The 19613-nt window shown below is 44.1% G+C and overlaps 1 protein-coding gene across 2 annotated transcripts in view; it reads left to right on the top strand.

The window, feature by feature from the left end:
• Positions 1–19613, top strand: part of EYA2 (EYA transcriptional coactivator and phosphatase 2) — a 319923-nt gene that overhangs the window by 196801 nt on the left and 103509 nt on the right. For both annotated transcript variants that reach the window (XM_069651298.1, XM_069651299.1), the window contains exons 6-9: positions 5688–5755; positions 6694–6871; positions 9895–10037; positions 12832–12915. In XM_069651298.1, coding sequence (XP_069507399.1) covers positions 5688–5755; positions 6694–6871; positions 9895–10037; positions 12832–12915 — 473 coding nt within the window. The remainder of the gene's footprint in view (positions 1–5687; positions 5756–6693; positions 6872–9894; positions 10038–12831; positions 12916–19613) is intronic.

Genomic DNA, 19613 nt, shown 5'->3' with positions numbered 1-19613 from the left:
TACGATAACACTTGTTTCACTACATCCAGGAGGAACACAGAGGTGGAAAAAGCCTGGTTCCACCAGTACGCAATCACATTTTTATTTTTCTCTTAAATTAAAATATGGAGTTGGAGTAAATGAAATGAAAATTCTTTCAGACATAGTCCAGGGGATCAAGAGACAGTATGCCCCTCAAGAGAAATAACCTCGTCCCCCGCTCATCAGCATGACATGTTAAACTTAATATTTTAACTGTTTTCGAGTTGTGATTCAATTGCCATCTTATGCTTGTATTTTTGCTGGTTCTCATGTAAAGCACTTTGGATTAAAGGGCTATAAAAATTCTGTAAAATACTAATACAAATAACTTGCAGGTGCCTTGTCTCTTGTGTGAAAGACTGATCGCCTAAAGGCACCATTGACTTAAAAGCTTGTCGAGGCCTAGTAGTGCGTTGTATGCCGTGGCGCCTCTATTTAGAATTGAAGGTTTAGAGAATGAGTTGACGCGGTCTGATATGTGGTAGGCACGCTACGGTTCACAGATCGCTGCAAAGGGGCTTGCTGGAGCAGCTGCTTCCCACTGTACAGCCATCTCAGCACAAATGCTATGGGAATATAAATACATGGAAAGACTTTCCATCCACCCAGTGACACCCTCCAGCTTCCCAAATAGAGTGCAACACATTTACTGCGTTATTTACTAATCTCCGCAAGCATAAATCACCTTCATAGGTCATAGTTCTGTGAATAGCTCCTAAGGTGGGAGCCCGCGTTAGACACCAGAGCCCAACATTCCAAGGAAGGCTGCATTAAAATAGCATCTTTGCTCCCCACCCCGTGGTGCAGAATGTCCGAGGCTACAGGCGGGGCCACATTGTTCGTCCAAGAACTATATCCCATTCTAGTTTCTTTTTGGGACAAGATTTATTTCTCACCGCGTGCGCTTTCTGGCTGCACTTGGCGCGCGCTGGGGTTTGTTCAGCTGTCCATTCCCCAGTTAATCCAGGGTCTTAAAATAAAAACAAATAACCGGATCTTTGGGGAAAGGGCACCAAGGGAGGAGGACCCTGAGAGGCATGTGTTTGCAGTCGTGGCCATCAGTGAATGAGCCCATGAAAGGGTTCGTATGCAGCATTAAAAAAAACTTCAGATTTGTTAAAGAGTGCCCAGGAATAGTACACATTTTTAGGCATTTTGAAGAAAATTATGTTGATCCTAATTTTGAATATCATGAGCGCTGCTGTTTTAAAAACAATAGAAGCAGCAATAAGTGATAGCTAGTAATGCTTGAGCCAACGCATCTTAACCACTGGAAATACCTCTGGCTTGCATTCTATTGCACCTGTTTTAATCTTTGTTTGACAATTGTATCCATCAGTTTTGAGCTTTTCTTAGTTATTTCATGTGAGCAGCATAGGCTCAAATGTGAATCTCACCTGTCTGTACATATGTAATCTACTTGCACCTCCCTGAGGAAGACCAAAAAGGACGAAACATATCTGGGGTTGCTCTGAACATGGACTTGCAGTTTGGTTGCGCTGCTATATTTGTGGGGTAGGATAAAGACTAAATTACATATGAATAGACCATTTGTATGCTGTTATATGATTAGAAATCTACCCAGAGAAAATCACCACTCGTTTAGAGGCATTGCATCAATCCTTTTAATCTACCAATCGTTGGATATCTAAGTTCGCCGCTCATAGCCTATTGCTTCTGTGTCATTGAAATCCTATGTGTTTAACACTTAACTAGCAGTCATCACTCAATTGGACTTTCATTCCTGTTTGAAGCTGTGCCAGGGTTTCTTCTCTCAAAATCCCAGAAAATGCTTCTGATTTTGCAGAGTAAGAGAACACATGAGCATCCTTATTTTACATGTTCAAGCTGCAGCAGGAGTCCTGTATTCCCACTTTGCATACATAATGTTGCACATGAATAGTCTACATACATCCATGAATCTCTGTAGAGAAGCTAAATTAGACTCTGACAGCCTCTTCACTTTGTGTAGTAATAGTGTAATTTGTCATTTGTATACCGCCTTTATCCCATTGGTATGGCTTCAATGCGCTGTAGGTGAACACCCTCGGGGGCCAAAAGCGCCAAGGTTTGGGAAAATTGGTTAGTGGAGTTTAGAATGAGTGAAAGTTAGGGACAAACGGGATATTAAGCCCAAATAAAATATGGTACTTCCCTCTGGCAACAATAATACACCTCCCAGGTCCTTTCTTTTTGTTGTTTTTTATGTGTGGGGTGAAGATAAGCAGATTCAAAGTTGGTAACCAGGCTTTGCCAGGAGCCACTATTGTGTCCCATTTACCACCCCTCCATCCAGGTGGCTTACCTTCTTGAATGATGAGAACTGCCGGCCTCTCTAGAAGGCGGTTGCAATACAGGTTTCAACCTCTATGAAGAGCTTGAGTAGGGACTGAATAGGTAAAAGTAGAAAAGGGAAAATATATTGAAAATGCACCGGGGGAAAGGCGCTCAGCCAATCGCACGAGTGGAAACGCAGACAAGAACACAGTGTATCGCCCACATTTTCCAGCCACCTGAGGCCCTTCCCCGGGTGGCGCCATCCTGATTGCTGGGAGGCAACAGGACGTCTCTCCCTATTGTCGCCCCATTCCCCCACCCCTCCAAGACATCCTGCATCCTCCCTCACCTCTCTCCCTCTGCACTTACCTGCTGTACCAGAGCTTTGTGCTCCAGTCCCAGAACTCATCATGCCCACAGCCACTGCCACAATAGAAATAGATAAGGGACTAAGTCTCTTTTCTATTTACTATGACAGCGGCCATTTTTTTTAATAGGAGATTGAGCTCATGCAATACGTGCGGAGCCCGTCTCCTGTAAAAAAGACAAATATTCGGACCCCAGACATCCCTGCATTGTGAATAGCAATCACCCTCACAGTGCGAATGGCAATCGCCCCCATTTAGGGGGGCAATACAGATCTGCTAACTGCCCTGAACCCTCGCTGAGGCACTCGCTTCACTCCAGCAAGCATAGGCTTGGGCTGGCAGGCCATTACCCGCCCTGCATGTCCTCCTGATTGCTGCATTATCTGTTCCAGGTATAACACCATAGCCTACTGCGCATGACATGTGGTGTTCTGAGTATTATTTGTAAAACCTCTTGCTCGCCTCAACAGGACTTGCACACATCATATTAGTGAAGCTCCTCAGAGTGGATTGTACTTTACTTGATTGTGTTTTTCATGGGAAATAGTTTGCCCCTTTCCTATGCGGTAAGGGACAGTACAAACAAATGCCAGTTCGCAAAAGGAGTTCGTTTGGCGCTGGAATGTGGCCCGTGCATGCTGCACTTCATCTCATATTACCGCCTCTGTTTGGAAGAGAGTTTGATCCTGCTGGAGGAACCCACTCACAAGTTTCACTTCCTCCGCAGATCTTCTATGCTATCTGCCAGGACCTCTGGGATCTGACTGGGCTTTTGAACACCCAAATTAGTTGGACCTGAAATCGAACTTCGATCTATGTATAAAAAACCTTTTTTTTAATCAGAAGCCTGAGGGTTTTTCTAAATACAATTAGTTCTCCCCAAGCCCCTCAGAAGGACAATAACATGCACAGTATTCAAATGCTATTCTCAGCCTTCTATTGATTTCAACCTGGTTGTTGGTTTGGATGATGTGCTTCTGATTTTACTTTGGTGTTCCAGATCTCTGCGGGAGCGCCCAAAACTACAGCCTTTACTATGCACATGCATACTAATATCATGTGCCTATACAGCACTGTATGTAGGATTCCTTCCGCGTGTGATGGCTGTAATGATCGCTGGTATTATTGATCAAGTTAATTATAGTCAATGTACGGATCCCATGCGGATGAAGGAATGGAAGCAAACATGTGAACTGCAGGCCGGCCCCCATGTCAAGGGCTTTATTCGCTGAGCTATCCTCCAATCTAAAAAGGCAGTCAATTTTCGGTTGTTCTGTCATACTAAAGGTGCCATTGATAAGGAAATGTAGAACATTATGGGAGGTGTTGGCCAGTGGTTAAATCGATTCCTGAAAATAACAGAGACCCTGGATTTAGTTGCAGCTTCTCCATTTAATCAAGTCTGTTACAGTGAGCAAATGTCTAATTTTGCAGTGATTAGACAAGGTTTGAGTGCTTGTATTTTAGTGCCTTCTTAATATTTAATTAGATATTTAGTTTGAATGAATGCTTTCACCGGCGAACGACAGGTGCCTAATGGGTGGTGGAGCACAGACCCTCCCATTACACACAGGCCATCACTGAATTCTCAGCCATGCGCAGCGCGACGCTCAGGAAGCCCTGTGCTTGACAGAGAATTCACCCAGTGCCTGTGGGGACAGAGGCCCGCAGGTCCCCTTGGGGCACCGCCTGACATGGAGGCCTGAATAGCCTCGGTCCCTACAGGCACTCCCTATCACAAAGGAGACTGGAGGACACATACATAGGAGGGCACACTGGCGTCTACGTACACCTCTTCTCATGGCCTCAAGGGGGTCACATGGAAGTGGGACTCTGGGAGGGAAGTTGTCAATCAACGTCCATCCATGCTTCATGCGCTTTGGCAGAAAAGGCCTCTGAGCCAGAGCAGAGCGTAGGGAGGGGGGTCAGAAAATGTTAGTGTAAAATAACAGTGCTCATGTTTATGCCTGAGTGTTGTGTGATTGTGTGTGCCTCTGTTAGTCTGAATGTGGGTTGGGGCGAGGAGGGGGCGCGAAATATTGTTGACCGACCTCGTGATTTCTGTTTGGAACAAGCTGCGTGAAAATGTATTTTACAGGTGGCAATTCTAACATATACGTTTAGGCGCGAACACCATGAAGCTATACTTCACAGTGGCAATACTGGTTTATCTTATTGAGCACAGGCACAATGAAAATTAATTTTTTATTTTTTCAGGGGAATGCTGGAATATATTTTGGCGAAAGGCCTTTGGACCCAGCAAGCATGAAAAGTATTTAAAAATGTTCCTTTGAACCATTGGTAGCCTGATATGTATTGGGCTTTTTACATGACATCTTGCTGAACCGATTTGCAAATTGCATTGTCTATTTTACAATTTATTTTTACAATGTGTGCCATAAAAGGCCCCTTTCAACATATTTAAAATAATTCTCTTCAGGAGCACTCAGTCTTGCGCGCCACCCTTGTTTGGGTCCATTCAAGTAAAACGTTAAAGGCCCTCAACATTCAAATGTATCAGCCAGCATTGGCCAAGACCTATGTGGGGCTAGCTAGTTTTGAAAGACTCTTATGAGGTAGTAACTGCGAAATATGTGGTTTGCTAAAAAAGGGTACATTTTGAAATACTTTTGTCATGTCATGCACAGTTCTTCATACCTTACAACCATGATGGCCCGTTTGGCGTTATGTTAATTGTTTTAAAGAAATTCTGAAATTGTTTAAAGAAATTCGTATGAGTAAACCGAAATTCAGCTGCACAGATTTATATTTGAGGTTCTCATAACAAGATTGGAATGATGTCCCAATCCTATGAATTGGAAAGATTATAGGACTTGTTTTACTGGCATTTTAACTTCCTCAGAGATTACTGTTTTGTGTTGTAAATAGTCAATTTTGAAAGTGTGCATAATTCGAATAAGTGTGTGTGTGTGTGCGCATGTATGTGTGTGTGCCGAGTTTGTGGTTTGTGCTTTTTACCCGGTTTACATAGACTTACAAGTGTGAATCTTATGTATTTAGGTACAACAGGACTTTATCAGAGCTCCAATGGCCTTACCAGTTCACCTGGATTTAGTAGTGTGCATCAGGTAAGCACTGTCACCCATCTCCAACCCCTGTCTCTAGTCACTGTCCTGTTCCATACAGTATAAGTGTTCATGTGGTTTTACATTCTGTTTCTGCCCTTTAAAATCAGGATGTATTTATCAGGCATGCATTGAGCCACGCTGGGCATGCTCCCAAAGTGAGTAAGTTAATGAAAGGATCACCAGTGTTTTGCAGGACGCTGCGGTACAATGGCAAACTGCATCTTTGGCAAGAAAACCACTAAATACTAGTTATCATCGCCGTTAAATATCAACATTGCGATTTTGTTTGCCTTTTCTGTAATAAAAGCTTGGAAACAATACTTTGTTCATTAAGTGAGAAATATATGTAACTAAATTATGATTTTAAAATAAAATCTTGGGGGGGGGGGGGAGTGGCTTTACATGGATCAGAGCACTTAGTGCCCGCATGGGCGTCCTCTTAGGGGGGACAAAGGTGTTTGCCCCAACTTTCCTGGCGCACAATTGTGACCCCCTCATTTGGCAGGGGCCCTTTCCTTTAGATGTCACGCCCCACCCCCCAATATTTTCAGCAGAGTTATCCAATGAGTGCCCAACTTGGCGTATTTCCTTCCCATCATGTGTTATTGAATGTTCGCCGCCCTGCAGTTAATTATTGGAAATGCCTTCGAGCCTCCACTGGGTTGACGAGGCTTCAGACCTCCTACAGATGATGATCGAGGAGCCAGGAAGTGTTTTTCTTTTCAGTCTGAGAACACAGCAGGGTAAATGTGTCTTTAACTCCCTCCATCCCTCTTTCACAATGTTAATTGCATGGAATTATGGAAGATTCAATAGTAGAGCAAAGTCTAAGTTTTCGCCAACTTTATCATTGATCTGGGCACATTTGTCTTCACAGTTGATGTTTTAGGCCTTGCTTTAAAAAAAAATAATTTGTATTTCATTTTTCTTTTCTAAAGGAGTACCCTTCCTATCCAGGTTTCACGCAAAGTCAATACTCGCAGTTTTACAACCCTTCATACAACTCTCCTTATATATCAACCAATAGCATAAGTCCATCAGCCATCTCCACGGCTGCGTACTCCGTGCAAGAATTGTCACATAATATCACCAATCAAAGCCCTGAATCACTCTCTGGTAAGTTTGCTTCTTAGAGTCGTAGCTCACTGCTTAGTTACGTTGTAGTTTTGAAGTTCATATGTTGATGGGAGTTTGCAAATTAAAAGAATCTCTGTCTGCAGTTTAGTCACCTTTTTCAATCAGCAACAAGTGCGCTTAAACGTCACGATGATTTGCTCTGCGATGGCATGGCATGTGTTAAAAGCGACAGCAAGAGTGGCAAGTATTCTAAAGTGTGGTTGTTCCATAGATCTACACTTTACGATATTGATAGTACAAGTCAAGAAGGTGATTTTGTTGAACTCTAGTCTGTGGCCATGCATTCAAATTACCAATTGTTGTTAAAAGGAAAGTCCACTTAACAACGATTTCTGTTTTTGGGCTGACTTTTCCCATTCCATACAATATGTCGATCTAGGGGAGACAGGCATAACAAAGGCAACACAGAAAGAAAGTGTAAGTGTGATCTAGATTACAGCCCAGACATCTTCAAGGTCCATTCATTATTTAATGTGACGTTAACAGCCCGAGCAAAGTGACGGGCTACTAACGAGGGCTCTGGCCTGGTACACCCCCCATTACATTCCCACCCAGCAATTGAAATGGGGGCTTAATGCTATTAGCACCCCGGGCTACCAAAGTAGTGTCTTTTCCTACCTTCAACGGGACGTGCGCAGTGACCTGTGGAAGGAACGAAAATTATTTTCCAAGATGGCTGCCATGGAAAGGGATGGCCTTTACATGGTGGCCTGCAGCAGCGGAGAGGAAGGAGTGGTGGCAGTGGCAAGAGCTGCTGCTGCAGAAATTAGATGTGAGGAGTGGGTTGTGGGTTGTGGGAAGGAAAAAAAAGCTTTAAAAAACGGGACAGAGGGTGGGCAGAATATGGCGGAGGGAGGAGCCGGCCGCTAGGTGGGATGGAACGCGGGCTTTAACCAGCGGTTCAAGCCCGCGATGATAGCCGCCTGATTGGCTGGCTCCCCCCACCGGGATGCTAATGTCCATTGACTTTGTGAAAATGTTTATCAAAGTTGACAACATTTCTGCAAGCAGAAATGTGGGGCGATATTCAGTTCAAAAGTGTGGTGTGTGTGTGTGTGTGTGGGAATGGGGTAGTTTATGATGTGGAGTGCAGTATTTTGATTTATTTGTTTAGGGAAAAGGAGGTTAATTTGGCATTTGATAGCCCAGTATAAGTATTTAAATGGGTCGTATTTTGTAGCAAACACAATGAACTGGTGCATGAAGGACCTCTGTGTCACATGGACACAAACCTGAAATGTATAAATGTAGTTGAGAGAACCCACTCTTTGGCGAACTTTACATATGAATTCATAAGTAAGTCCTTTAGTGAATTTTGATTTCTCCATTAACAATAAAACACCAATAATAAATTCAATTAAACACACAAAAGCCACAAAGTTTAAAAAGAAGTTAAAACTGCATGCTATGCAGGGCCATAGGCTGACGTAACAGAGCTCTTGAAACAAAGTTATATAGACTGTACAAGTAATCATTACAATTCATTATTAAAAAGAGTGCATCTCGTTAAAACCTAATATAATCTTTAAAATATTTATTTAAAAATTCTTTGTGATGGTCTGACTAACATTTGCAAAGCAGTCGAAAATATGACCCAAGTTCTCCACCATTCCGGTGTTGCAGTGGTAATTCCTCTGTCGCGGTCTTATCCCACACCTTCCTGTCTTTAAAGGGAAGCAAATTCAATCTAGACGTGAACACCAACCTCCTGCATTCCCCAGATTTAATAAGACATATTTGGCCACCACAAGACTGGTGGTGATGTGTAAACCTGTATAAATGGCAAGGGAGGAGAATGTACTCATTGTCTTCATACTCTGCTCCCAGTCCATCCTTGTTGCTCTCTGTCTCACTGTAGTCTCCAGATAAGACAGGGATGGATATAAAGAGGGATCTGAAATACCCTATGTATCCTACAGTGTGCGCTCCTGCCTATACTATACATGAATTCATAACATTGCAATTGGTGTAGATCTTTCTGCTATGTTTGCTCCTTTCTGCTCGATATCCGTTCCAGATTGAGACATAGGAGGAATGATAATCCGGAATGCACCAATACACACACACATGCAGACCAGTTTATGATCAGAATTGTGGCGCAGCTCTTGGCTAACATTTAATGCAATGACTTCAAGTTCCTACTCAAGAATCAGATGGGCTAGACGTGCACATCCTGCGACTTCTTCCACAAATGTAGATCAATAATGGGTTAGAGGCTATTACTTAGTTGCCTCTAAAGTGTTGCTTCTTTCAAATTGCCAGGCCACAGGACACACACTATGTACCTGCTGAAACTAACCCAGAAATATAAAACTGCAGTTACCTGCATTGATCACATTTTTGGCAGGCACTGCTTGTCCCGGGCCTGCAGTAATTTTGGCCACACCAAAAATCCTTAATGGTGGTAGTGTTGGAGGCCCTACGCAAAGGAGAAGTTTGCTTTGGCTCCATACCTCATCTAAGGTTGATTATTGACTTTAGTGTCTAAGATGTAAAGGAAGTGGGGATGATTGACTGGATGATGGTGTTTTCCATGTCCTGGAGACATATCTAATTCTGTAAGTGAGAAAACTTTGGCAGAATTCTGATTTGTAAAAATGAAAAGGGCAGACCAGAGATCATTGTGTCTGGAGGAGTATCGCATTGGTAGATATGCACCGCTGGTTCATGTTGTGGACCTTAAGAGGCCAAATTAGCATAACAAAGCCTGATGTTAAATTGGGATCACTAAGCTGAACATGTCTGATGCGGGAGGAATCATTGCCTTAAAATTGGTGGGCACCAACAATGATTGCAGGAACGAAGGCACCCTTTCACACAAAAATGCCTTCAATTGCTTGATTTTTGCTATCAGTTCTATAATTTGAGCACCTTTTTTTCTCATGCCTCACGTGCTGCAGAGAAATGCCCCCAACCTACTTCTACTCGCTATCTGATGTAGAAACATTGTTCCTTTTGTATAAAAGAAGCCAGCGAGGAATTACTATTTCTTTTTGTGGCAGGAGAATGCAATACTCACATTGGTCCATCAACACCAGTTAAAGATGGGGAAAGTGATCGGCATCAACGTGGATCTGATGGAAAATTACGCGGGCGGTCGAAAAGAAGCAACGATCCCTCACCTTCTATAGACAACGAAATTGAGGTAATTATTTGCATGTTATGGATGAATTATGTAAATATAAGAGACAATGCAGGAAGCCATGGGCATTGCCCATGGATGAAGAATGTTGGTGTAAATGCAGAGCTTCAGGTGGTTTGGGTTTCAGTAGTGCATCCTGGGTTGTTAAGAAACTTGCATGATACAATCGGCACAGCTACATCAAGTCAATGTAATGCTAGGGATGCAGGCCCAAAGTGTATACTGAAGCATCCTCCTCACCAGTCAGAGAGTCTCTTCAATAAAGATGTTTCTGCCTTCGAGTAGGGCACAGTATTGGCATGCAATCTTTGAACAAGATGGGTCTTTTTGCCATAGATCCCCAGACAAATCTCAACACTTGTGCCTACAGTCTAACTGCACACTTGTTAAGGGACCCCTAAAAATAAAATGCCTTTCCTCACACGTCCTGTTTTCAGGCAATTAAAAAAAAAGCATGCTATAGTCCTTTAGAACAGCTACTACTGTCTAAGGTATTTTATGAAATTGCACTATTAGAAGTGACATAAAACATTAGAAGAGAATTGGTGAGAGCTCAGGGGTTAGGTGCCTGCTGCTCAAATCTGAGGGAAACCAGCAAGCGGGCCCACCCATTCAGGATCTGGTCGCCCTCCGTCATTGCATCGGAGGGGAGTTTCAGCAAGAGCCTGTCGTGCCCATTCAGCACTTGGGAGCCTCACACTTTGATGTCCTACCCTTCGCGTTTCATCCGGGGCCACCGCGATAGCAAACAGGAAGAGCTAGACTCATAGGCCTATAAGTGCCATGGGCATGTATTTTCGTCCAATTTACATATAAATATATAATAGCCCAGCACTTTAAGGTGGCTGTATGTGGAATTTCAGCAGAAACCCCCTCCAATCTTCCGAGCATAGAAAATAACATTTTGCTTTTACAAGGGTTGTCCCCATTCGCTCTTAACTTGTATTGTATTTTCCCTTGATTTACTTTTCATTAGCGTTCACTGACTCTACATGTGCGTTCCAGTGGTGGCTGGTGAATTTTTCAACTGGAGGGGCGTAAAATGTTTCCCTCAAATATGCGGAAACAACCGAGTGTGGCGACCAAACTACCCAAAGAGAGTTTTAGGGGGTCCCCCATAGCCCCGCGAGAACAGTTTTCAAATAATGGGTTATACTGATGCATTTTACAGTAACCTTTTTCAAAAATTGGGTAAAAAGAAACACAATCTGCAATTGCTTTTGTTGGGTAACTCATAAAAAAATCCAATAGATACAGGTCACAGTGCACAGTAGCATTTTCATGATGCCTTTTCCCACAATATATGTATATGCAATTATAACAACATTTTCATGCTGGCTGTGCCCAAACACTCCCATGCTGGCTTCACCAATATCTGCCAGTATTCCATATCAGAACATAGTCATGTTTGCTTTGCGCATAATGCTAATAAAGATACTACACGAAAACATGTCCATGCTGCCTCTGCCAATCTAAACCAGTATCCCCATGTAAGAACATACTAATGTTGGCTTTGTCACAACAAGAAAACATGTCAAGACCGGCTGCACCAATATAGGCCAGTCTCACCACATAAGAAAACTCATCCTACTGGCTTTACCCTTGATGCTAGTAAAAAATGCAACCTCACATAAGAAAATATATTCAGATTGTTTGCACCAAAGTAGGCCAGTCGAGCCATGTAGTAACTGTTTTGTTTGCTTTATTCTTGATGCCAATTAAATCATGCAACCCCCGTAAACCAGTTCTGCCATGTAATAAACAAAATGGATAGGAATCTTGTTTGCTCACTCTTCATGGTCATTACAACATGCAATGTCATGTCTTCTCATATGCCCCTAAAACCTTATTCTGAGGTTGATCCCCCTCATCCTCTCAGTGCGGGTAAGGGTGGAGGTAATGCCAGAATATAACCATAGAGCAACACCCTCCCACCCCCATTCCAGAATTCCTCTGATTGAGTGCAGGCAAGTGGTTCCCTCTCCAGAGCCAACGCACAATTAGAGGCAGGTCTGGTTTCTGGCACACATGCTCGCAATCATACGCATTTATACACCCATTAATTGCTCCATTCACTCGAACACACATACAACAGACACTCTCTCATTCACTCACGCAATTCCAGATAAACACATTAGCATGCACGCATGCATACATACATGCTTACATACACTACAAAACATTCTCCTTACCTGCAGCCCTGTTCCTGACACAGTCTTCCACTGGGGTCCTCCAGCCCTCATGCAGCATGAACAGGAACCAGGAAGCAGAGAGAGCTTCCTGGTTACTGAGGGAATGGGCGGGAGACAGGAGCATCTCCTGGCACATGCATCCCCAATGGGCCGTGCAAGGATGGGGAAGAAAATGCGCTTTGGAGCACTTTACTGGGCTGGCTTTGACTCATCCATTATGGAGGAGCTGCCTCCTTCAAAATCTCACCTTTTTGATTATGGTGTCCCCTATAATAAAACATCAGATCTATATTTGAACCTCGAGGTTTGGAATTTCACCTACAGCCTTGGCACCGCAAATATCCCGTTATCGTAGAAAGTTTCAGGCACAGCCGAAAATGTCAGCGCGCTCATGCCTTGCATCGACTTTAGAGGAAAGCGTTTCCGCCCAGGAGCAGCACTGCCTCGGCGCGCAGCAGAAGCATGATAAATGAGCGTCTGAAGTGGCTACAAGGCTTTGAGTAAACATTGCCGGAAAGAAAAATACATTGTGCGCGAGCTGACCCTCTGGCGCAGACCCAGGCTCATGAATGCATTTGTTTCTCCTCTTTTCTCTTTCATCGCAGCGTGTGTTTGTGTGGGATTTGGATGAAACCATAATTATTTTTCACTCCTTACTCACGGGAACCTTCGCGACCAGATACGGAAAGGTAAATGCACTCAATCTTATTTTTCATAAGAAATGTCAATTTTTTTGTGCAGTAACTTTGCGTTGGGAATTGCGGGGGCGGTCCCGAGTGTGGCTATTCAAACAGATGCAAGCTGCGGACTTCATCTGCACGGTGTCTACGTAAGTCCACTGGCAGTCTGCAAGACATTTGAAAGCATAATTGGTTCCCCTTGCTCATCTCTTGCACAGCACAGCTGCCAAGGGAAACCAGTACTTAAAAAAAACTACATGGAGAGTTAAAATTGTCAATTTTCTATTCAATTGCTCCAAACCACCAGTGCGTTTAATAAGGCCTACAGCCCACTTTGCGCCCAGTAGCGCCCCACAATGTGGTGTTGGCATTTCAGAAAGCACAGCAGTGCAGGATAACCAAGGCTGCATTGGAAGGACTGTCCTGAAGCCTTCCGCACTGTGATGCTTAATTCCATTGCCCTATTGTGGAGAATTGTGTGCTTCCAGACCACTTGGCCACTGGAAATTAAAGGTCGCTTGCTTGAAATAAGCGTCTACTGCTCCAAGAAAGGGTAATATGTGGTTATGGAAGCCGCACAACTTCTAACTTGTTCTTTCTGTTAGCGAGTCATAGTAACTGACTTTACCTTTATGGGCGGCCCCCACTGATCTAAACTCACTGGGGCCACACTCATTTATCTTTGCATCGATATCTCCATAGACAAATGAGTCCTGCCACACCAATATGATCAGATGTCCACTGATGGATACGTCAGTGTGCAAAGTATAATAAAATGCTTCTTGCCTTGGAGGGCGATACGCATCGTCATGGCATCAGAAGAGAAGCTTCTTTCTTGCAGGAAATTCCTCTAAGCACCCCACAGGTTGGCATCGGGGGTATAAAAGCAATAAGCACCTGTTCTGTGGCTGAACCGGGTGGTAACAATGGAGGAGGCTGGCGTTACAGCCCTTGCTTCGTTCAGGCCTATAACTCGGGCAACAGGACGTTGCCGTCCGGTCCGGCTCTCATAACGGGCACGTATTGCTTAAATCAAGGTTTCCTTTGTCAACTGACCGACTAGAAAAATCCAATCAGGCTCTCGTGATATCCAGGATGAATCCATATGCAAACAAAATACATATATTTCAATAGACCTTATTGCATATCTTTTGGTTATTCCAAAAGCCAATTATCATTGTTTGGTGGACTTGCCAGCCCAGTACTGTTCCCTTCATGGCAGAAGTGATTGATGTGTAAATAGCAACTTGGTAATGTGCCATTTGTAGGCTGGTCCCTAGATGGGTTCAAAAGGAAAATAAGTACTTGTGCAAGTCAAGGGGTCTTGGGGGCTGAGGTTACATATTCGTTCATGCTTTGACCAATGTTTTGTGATGTTGAAATAGATGAAGGATCCCTCTGTTTCATTATGCGTGTGTTACATGTCCAATGATTATCAGATATCCACATTTCAGGGGACCTATAACTGTGCAGCTGTTCTAGATATTCGGAGAATATGAGTTTTTCTATCCTGGGTCTATAGCATGACCGATCACACAGATGGGTAGGTGAAAACCTAATCAAAACTATGTGGGGTGGACAGGCAATAAAAGGATTCCCAGAGGAGCAACAGGCCGGTCCATAAAGGTTACTATGAGAACATAAGACATAAGTTGGAGAAATATGGGACATAGTATAGCTAGAGCATATTCTCATTCTAAACTTGAGCAACACCACAGCTCAGGAATAAGCAGAGGATGTGAAACGTTGAGCTGGGCCTCTACTTTCTCAGTCCTTTAGTGGGTATTTAAGGACTCTTTCTCATCACAAACCATGGATTTCCGGATCTCATGCTTTTTCTGCATGCATTCATTTATAGGGTATTAATAATGCACCTATATGGCAAAAGGTGTTTCAAGGCGCAACAAGACATAATAGGGTGCTTGGGGGGGGGGGCGACTTGTCTGACAGTTGGCATATAGTGCCCCCTCACGGGGTATGCAGACATTAGTCCTTAGAGAAAAAGGAGTAGGGAGAAGAAAGGGGCTGGGAAAGAGGGCGCAGGAGAATTGACATGGGCAGGAATTCCTGACGAAGGGGAAAATAAATATTTTGCGATAGCTTGTGTGTATGTAGAGCCACAAAGTGGGACCATAATTTGGGATTGGAGAAAGGAAAATATATTCTAAACATGTTTAGAATCAATGGACTATGTGAGACAGTCCTAAAGAGCAATTGTTAGTTTATATCATATACTGGTTGGCAGCGGGAGGGGGGATTGAGAGCTGGCTCGAGTCTGTTTAGAGCCAAATGCCTGGCTCTGTCTGGGCTCTAGTGAAAGATGAGCCCAACTGGAGCCAAGCCAAGCATCACCTCATCCGCCGTTACTTTCGCATAGTAAATTAACCAGTGACAGTGAGAGAACAACGTGCCATCATCTACTTTATCTCTGGCCAGAAATTGCATGTTGGTGCAAAATTAAAGAAGCAATGGGGAGCCTTTGTCACCTGAAACCTCAAAGTGTGAACTGTGTAACCAGAAAACCTGGCTTCCGTCTTAAATCTGGGAAATGCTGGGAAAATAACTATTTTTAAATGGCTCACATTGTCTTTGGCTCCCTCAACTGGGATGACTTAGAAGTGATTCTGTTAAATGTGCGCTACAAAAAAGCACATTTATATAAACTACAGTGGCGCTCTAAAGGTGATAAAACTATTGAACATTTCTAATGAATGCACGCCAGGCTGATGTAGCCCGTAAAAATCAGTTATACGCCATGTTTCTCTCCTAAGCGAAGAGTGAAATGGATGATGTATTACACTGTTGGTGGGTAAAAGGGTTTGCATGGGGCATTTTCCTTTATTGTACACAGAGCCTTCCACAACATGTTCCTTTACTCTTTCCTCCCCCCCAGGCCATGGCAGTGGCAAGATAGGTCTCTAAGTACTACCCAGTTTGTGATTGAGGCAGTGGGTGGTGACCTTGGCCTTTGCCACAATGGGATGCTTGGTTAGATACGTGGATAGGGTACCCCCCTGCCACACGCCCTTTCGTTTTTGTTCTCAATCTCCCACCATTCGGGACATGATGCTGCCTGTTGTTACCACTTGTGCCTGCAGAAAGACTGAGGATACCTCCCCTGGGGTTTAAGCCTGCTAACCATTGTGCACAATAACTAGCTCCAAGCCTGTCTGAAGCTTGACTACGTGTAGCTGACATTTACAAACCATTTTGTTGTGTGCCTAAGCCTGGAAATGTTGGTGGCAAAACACAGAGGATTGTCTTGGCCGACATTACTTTGCATTCTGGTATACAGGTAGAGTTCCATTCAGGGTGGTGAAAATAAAGCTTTAATCACACCTTTTGCACGGCATATGTATTTGTCACGCTGGTTTATATTGTGATACGTGTACTTTTAAGTCGACTTTTTGAAACCAAGCATTATTTTACCTCCTTAAGTCTGTGCATTAACACATTTATATCCGTTAGAGATGCGACGATATCTGCTTAAGTGTCTACAGTTCAGTCTGGGTTCAAAACTCTTTTGCAGAAAGTGTGTGACTGAACAAATCACTTCATTTTACTGTGCCATATATTCCAAAATCGGGATGCTGGCTACATGTTTCCTGATGTAGGGGCAGGACTGTCGCTAAAGTTTTATATTGTGGGGTGCAGGGAGTTGGATGCCAGGTATTGGGGGTATTTGTAGCAATTGAAGAGAAATTATGACAAATATGAATTTTGGGTTTGAGGGTTGGGAGGCAGACTGCAAGGTATGCATCTGTTTCAGGCTTGGCTCACATTTGGCTTTCAGAGCCAAGGCAAGCCCTATAGCTTGGCTATACCCATGATTTCTTTGGCTCCCCCAAATCTAGTCATGGGCTAGTGATGTGCTCCTGCTGCCTAATTAAATCTTGGTGGATTTTTGACCTGGGACTAACTTTACATTTTTCCCACAGCACAAACTCCAGAATAGTAATTCCGGGACATCGAGGTTTAAAGGTGTAGTGAGGCTCAGTCAAGGATAGGCGCTGTACCAGAAGAATGTGGTTCACTGCACCCCCTACTTTCCGCTCCCTTAATTGTACAATGCTGTGTTGCCTTCTAGCTAGCTTTACGCTGTATAAAACCCATACATGCATGCATGCTTGCATGCATACACGCATGCATGCATAACCAAAGGGTAGGACAGGCTGCTTTGGATGTGTGGACACGTGCCTGGCACTCCCAAATATGAGATGCTCAAATTATCTGAATGTGCATTGTTCCCTCCCCAGGAGCCCTGCCCACGCTGGTGCCACAAGGGTCAGAGTCAGACCCAATTGCCCTGTGTAAACCAGGATCAATTAACATTCAGAATTTCCCAGGGTTCCCAATCATTTCTTTTTGGGAAATATTCAAGCAATACAATTAAAAACAGTATAAAACAATTGTATTCAGGAGTCTATTCATGCTTTTATATTTGAGTTTAATAGGAGAAACCATTGAGACCTTTGAATGGTGAGCAGATTGGCCATTTCTGATGGTCGTTTGTTAGCACAGACGGTGTAACTGGCTGCTTGTGCTTTTATCTGACACGTGGGGCACTTGTGGAATCTGGGTGGTTGAACAATACTATGGTCACCCCTGTGGTGGTCAACAACAATGGAACCTAAAGGAAAGTTCCATTCAGGAAGGAAAGTTGACATCTAAAGGGTGGAGGGGAGTGGAATCCTTTGTGCAGGGGCGTTGCTAGGGGGGGGCTAAGGGGGCTATAGCCCCTGATCTTTTGGTTGTAGCCCCGGATAGAATCTCAGGAGCTACAGCCAAAAGACTAGCTAGCCCCCAGTCCCAACAGTTCCGACATCAGCTTAGCCCCGGGTCTTTTCCAGACCTAGCAACTCCCCCGCCTTTGTGTGCTGTGGCCCCCGACAACCCCAGAAGAGGTTATCAGAGACCTGTACTAGGCTGCCTCAGGATCTGTGGCGGGGGGCCCCATTGGCCCTCACCGCCTGTGTGTGCAGTCCCCAGAATCACAAAGAAGTTATGCAGCTGCTCTGGAGAAAAGGGCAGAAGAAGGCACGTGGTTCCGGCCACTCCCACATTGCCTCCTAGGTGAAACGGTGGCCAGGCCGGCACCAGTGTGGCAGGAGGCCATTTGAGTTCTGGGCTCTTTGGTTGGGTTATGTGATATTGGAGGAAGAAAGCCAGCTGCGTGTTTTTCCTGCATCTCTCAAGCTTCTGGAGTATTACTGCAGTGCAGGGAACAGGAACCCGTCGGGTTCTTGAGACAGGCACAACTCCTGGGCATAAGTAATGGGAAAATGCAAGACCTCTGATCCCTGATCCCTTTCTATTGATTAAGCTGAGCAGGACTGATATCCGGGGTGGTGTGAGGAGGGGTTGCAGCCCAGACATGTGGCGAGCCAAAGTTTGAGGACCCATGATTTAGCCTATGATATTTCTGCTTAGCCCCATTGCTTTGCATGTGTGTCTTTTTGTGTCTCCGCATTCTGCATTATTTGGGAGAGTTTCAGCACTAAGGGCTTTATAAAAAAGAATCCAAGTCAAACTGTGAGGACTTAATCAAATCCAGTGGCGATTCTCGCCTCTCATGACCAGATCTGCCGTGTACTGCCTTAGAGGCTGAGAAGGGACAGCGCCCTATTTTAGTGTGCAGCAGTGAGCAACAGTGTGTACACTCTCATAAGGTTGGGGACTTCTCGCTAGGGACTCTTTCTGAATTCCAAGTGCCCTGCATACGTACTGCTCATTTTTCTTGTTAAAGATGCAGCCTCAGAATACCCGTCAACCCCCTCCCCCTTCTCCAACATCTGAGGGACTCCCGTTCCTTTGACAAACAAGAGCCAAAGTGCTTAAGGACATCTGTTTATTTTATTTCTTTAATGAGAAAACCTTGCAATCTCTTCCTGGCTCAGCTGTGTTTATTTACATTTTGTTAGTCATGCGTGCTGTGCACCTTGGGACATTAAAGGCCAACAGAGGCCGCCGGAGGGGGCCGCTGGGGGCGAGGAGGGGTGCTTCCTTGACTGCGAATCAGAGCGAGTCTTTCCTAAGAAAAACAGATCCCCTGGAACTCCAGAACATAGATTTTCAAACTAAACAGAGTTTAATTCACTCCGATGAGCGGGGATTAAACCAAGATGAATACAATTTGGGAAGGATTTGCCAAGAAAGTTGAAGACTGTTTACACAGCAGTGGTAAAATAAGGCATTCATTATAACTTTATAGGTCATGAAGGAGCAAAAGTTTCTCTTTTTATTCCAATGTGTTTTGTATTTGGTGCCACATTGGATTGGCTGGATTGCGTAAGTGCGATGTATGTACTATTTGCAGTCCCTCCAATATACCTATTAAGAACAGTAACACAATGTAAATATAAGGGTTTGCATTTAACATAACCAGGGTAGAAATTGAGGGGAGCTGGGACCTATTTAGCCCCTGCTTGTGGCCTAGAAGCACCTGGTTAGCTTCACACCAACAGCTGCCAGGAGCTACTTTTGGCACCTAAGGCCAACTGATGCCGAACAGACAAACCTATCTGAATTTAACTCTGTGCGGTTGGGAACATCTCTAAATAAACATTACAGCATATCTCTAGACATTTAAAGCTTAAGGGGGTCATAAATAATGAACAAAGTGATACGTTTGCATCGTATATGGAAGTTAGATTTGCAGCACACAATTTACTAGCTCTGGTTCCCCAGTGGTAGCTCCTGGTCACTGG

The sequence above is a fragment of the Ambystoma mexicanum genome, chromosome 3p, assembly GCF_040938575.1.
Source record: "Ambystoma mexicanum isolate Mex_15411 chromosome 3p, UKY_AmexF1_1, whole genome shotgun sequence".
NCBI lineage: Eukaryota > Metazoa > Chordata > Amphibia > Caudata > Ambystomatidae > Ambystoma > Ambystoma mexicanum.
Note: the sequence above shows the minus strand (reverse complement) of the source record. Positions and strands in the feature narration are given on the sequence as shown.